This window comes from Gloeophyllum trabeum (genome assembly GCF_000344685.1).
Source record: "Gloeophyllum trabeum ATCC 11539 unplaced genomic scaffold GLOTRscaffold_00433, whole genome shotgun sequence".
Classification (NCBI taxonomy): domain Eukaryota; kingdom Fungi; phylum Basidiomycota; class Agaricomycetes; order Gloeophyllales; family Gloeophyllaceae; genus Gloeophyllum; species Gloeophyllum trabeum.
Genome location: NW_006920841.1, coordinates 1 through 2,033, shown reverse-complemented (window position 1 = coordinate 2,033; position 2,033 = coordinate 1). Strand labels below are relative to the sequence as shown.

The 2,033-nt window shown below is 52.6% G+C and overlaps 1 protein-coding gene across 1 annotated transcript; it reads right to left on the bottom strand.

The window, feature by feature from the left end:
• Positions 1–112: 112 nt before the first annotated feature.
• GLOTRDRAFT_20116 (uncharacterized protein) lies at positions 113–1,084 on the bottom strand (the record flags this gene model as incomplete). Its single annotated transcript, XM_007873652.1, has 1 exon — positions 113–1,084. A coding segment is annotated over one exon (972 nt), but the record flags the coding sequence as incomplete, so codon positions are not given.
• Positions 1,085–2,033: the final 949 nt, after the last annotated feature.

Sequence of the window (2,033 nt, the reverse complement as noted above, 5' to 3'; positions counted from 1 at the left end):
CATCAATACGCTCCTGCTGGTCTAGATGAAACATATCCGTGGTGTGTGAAGCCACCGGAGCTCGGACCTCTTCCCATAGCATCGTGTCCAGTAAGTGTACGCTGGTTTGCCCTGGATTTTGACGGTGCCATTCTAAAATTCGGTCCCTCATCGTTGCTCCTGGTAGCGCTCTCGAGACCATCGCCCCGCTAGGTAGGACGACTTGCCCTTCGGCATTTCGTTTACACCGACCGGCTCTAATGTCTTCCTCGACCTTGGGACACCTTCGGATCGAATGGTCTCCTTCTCCGCAATAAAGACAATTATAATTGGTCGCGGCAGGTCGGGTAGACGTTGCTGGAGCCAAACCAGCGTTCTGCTGAACCGCAGCAACCAGAGCCTGGCTGATGGACTTTGTAATGACCTCCACCAGTGAAGCTAGGTCCTCGGTCTTTACGGCCGGTGCGCTGAGGGTGCTGCTGGATGACTCCGGACGCCTCTCTGAAGTCCCGATCGCGGACGTGCCATGGAGAATAAACTCCGCTGCCTTGTAGACTTCATCCACGCTGTACGGAGTATCTGGCTGGTGGTCTACGTCCTTGATCTGGAGACGCCCGAATATCTTCGCCCATAGGTCCGGTTGAAATCCCCGCTGGAACGCTCGTCCCTGCTCGCGAACCGAGATAATGTCGTTCTTCCGAAGGTACCGAGTGACGAGCAAAAAGTCGCGATAAAATGCTGCCAGGTCCGCCAAATTATGAATCCCCACTCTTTGCCTTTCGCCTACTATCCGGTCCATATCTCCAACGCTGTACCGTTGGTCCTCTTTGACGGCTGGGTATAGTGCCAAAATCGCCGCCTTAAATTCCTCGAAGCTCTTGGAGTCGTCTGCAAATTCGGGGACGCCTTTCCAGAGCTCCTCCTCGTACATGGGGACGTATTTTACCACCACTGCCTTTTTTGCTGCCTCGCTAGCCACCGCGTTCGGATGGGCCGCGAAGAGGTCTGTGATGTCCTCGAAATAGCGGAGTAAAGTCCGCGGCTGTTCCGGATCGAAACGCGGTGCATGCTTGTCGTAACGGGACGGGAGGGTGTCTGACATAGTGGTAGAGATTGCGGGTTCCGGATGAATTATTTCCGGAGTACTGAGAATGCTAGGAGGGATTTCTAGGAAACTGGATGCGGTGGAACTGCCGGACGCGAGTTGGTTTGGTGATGGATTAGATGAACGTCGAACTATGGGAGCTCCGGAATCCGGAGTTGACCGACGATGGCTTTGGGTGATTTCTCGAAGAGGGATGTCCGGACTGTCTGGTTCCTCAATGGAGGGAGGATCCGGATTGGCTGGTGCGGCTTCGTCTAAGGCTAATTGCCTAGTGTGGCTACGGAGGCGTCGAGGAGATGGCAGAGTGACTGGAATATAATCGGGATTTTGTACACCAAGGAGGTTCCTAAGGGCAAGGACTGCGGATAATTGGTCGCCTTCGTCTAATCGACTATTGGCTTCCTGGAAGAGTCGAAATAACTCTTCCAAAGGACTGGACGTCTTGAGATGGTACCCCCCTCGCGGTGGGCTCCAAAATGATAGGCACTAACACACGACAACACCAAAGACCAAAAGAAATAAAACCTAAAACACCCAGCGGTATGGGTGTAGGCGGTCTAAGGCGATTGAAGGGTAATATTTAAGTTCGAAGGGAGGGGGAGAAGTTAGACGCCGTAGGGTAGCCCGTAGGAAAAACCTAAAACAAACAAAATCTTGAGGCCTGAAACAAACAGTATAGCGATTCTCCGGAGTATTTATCTCCGAAGTTCGACAGTAACCCGGGTGGGGAGTTCCACTGAACCCGAACAATAGTCTCGTGCCTACAGACGCTTGGTGAATTTTATACTTTAAATCCGGAGCTTACTTGGATCGATATGCGATGGCGGAGTTATTTAGTTTCGACGAGTTCGGCCTATTGGCAAAGCTAGGGTTGATTGTAGACGCTAAGTCCGACGCGAAGGGACTCCGAGGGTCGCTGAGACGATAATTCTGGTACGCTGAGGGGTGA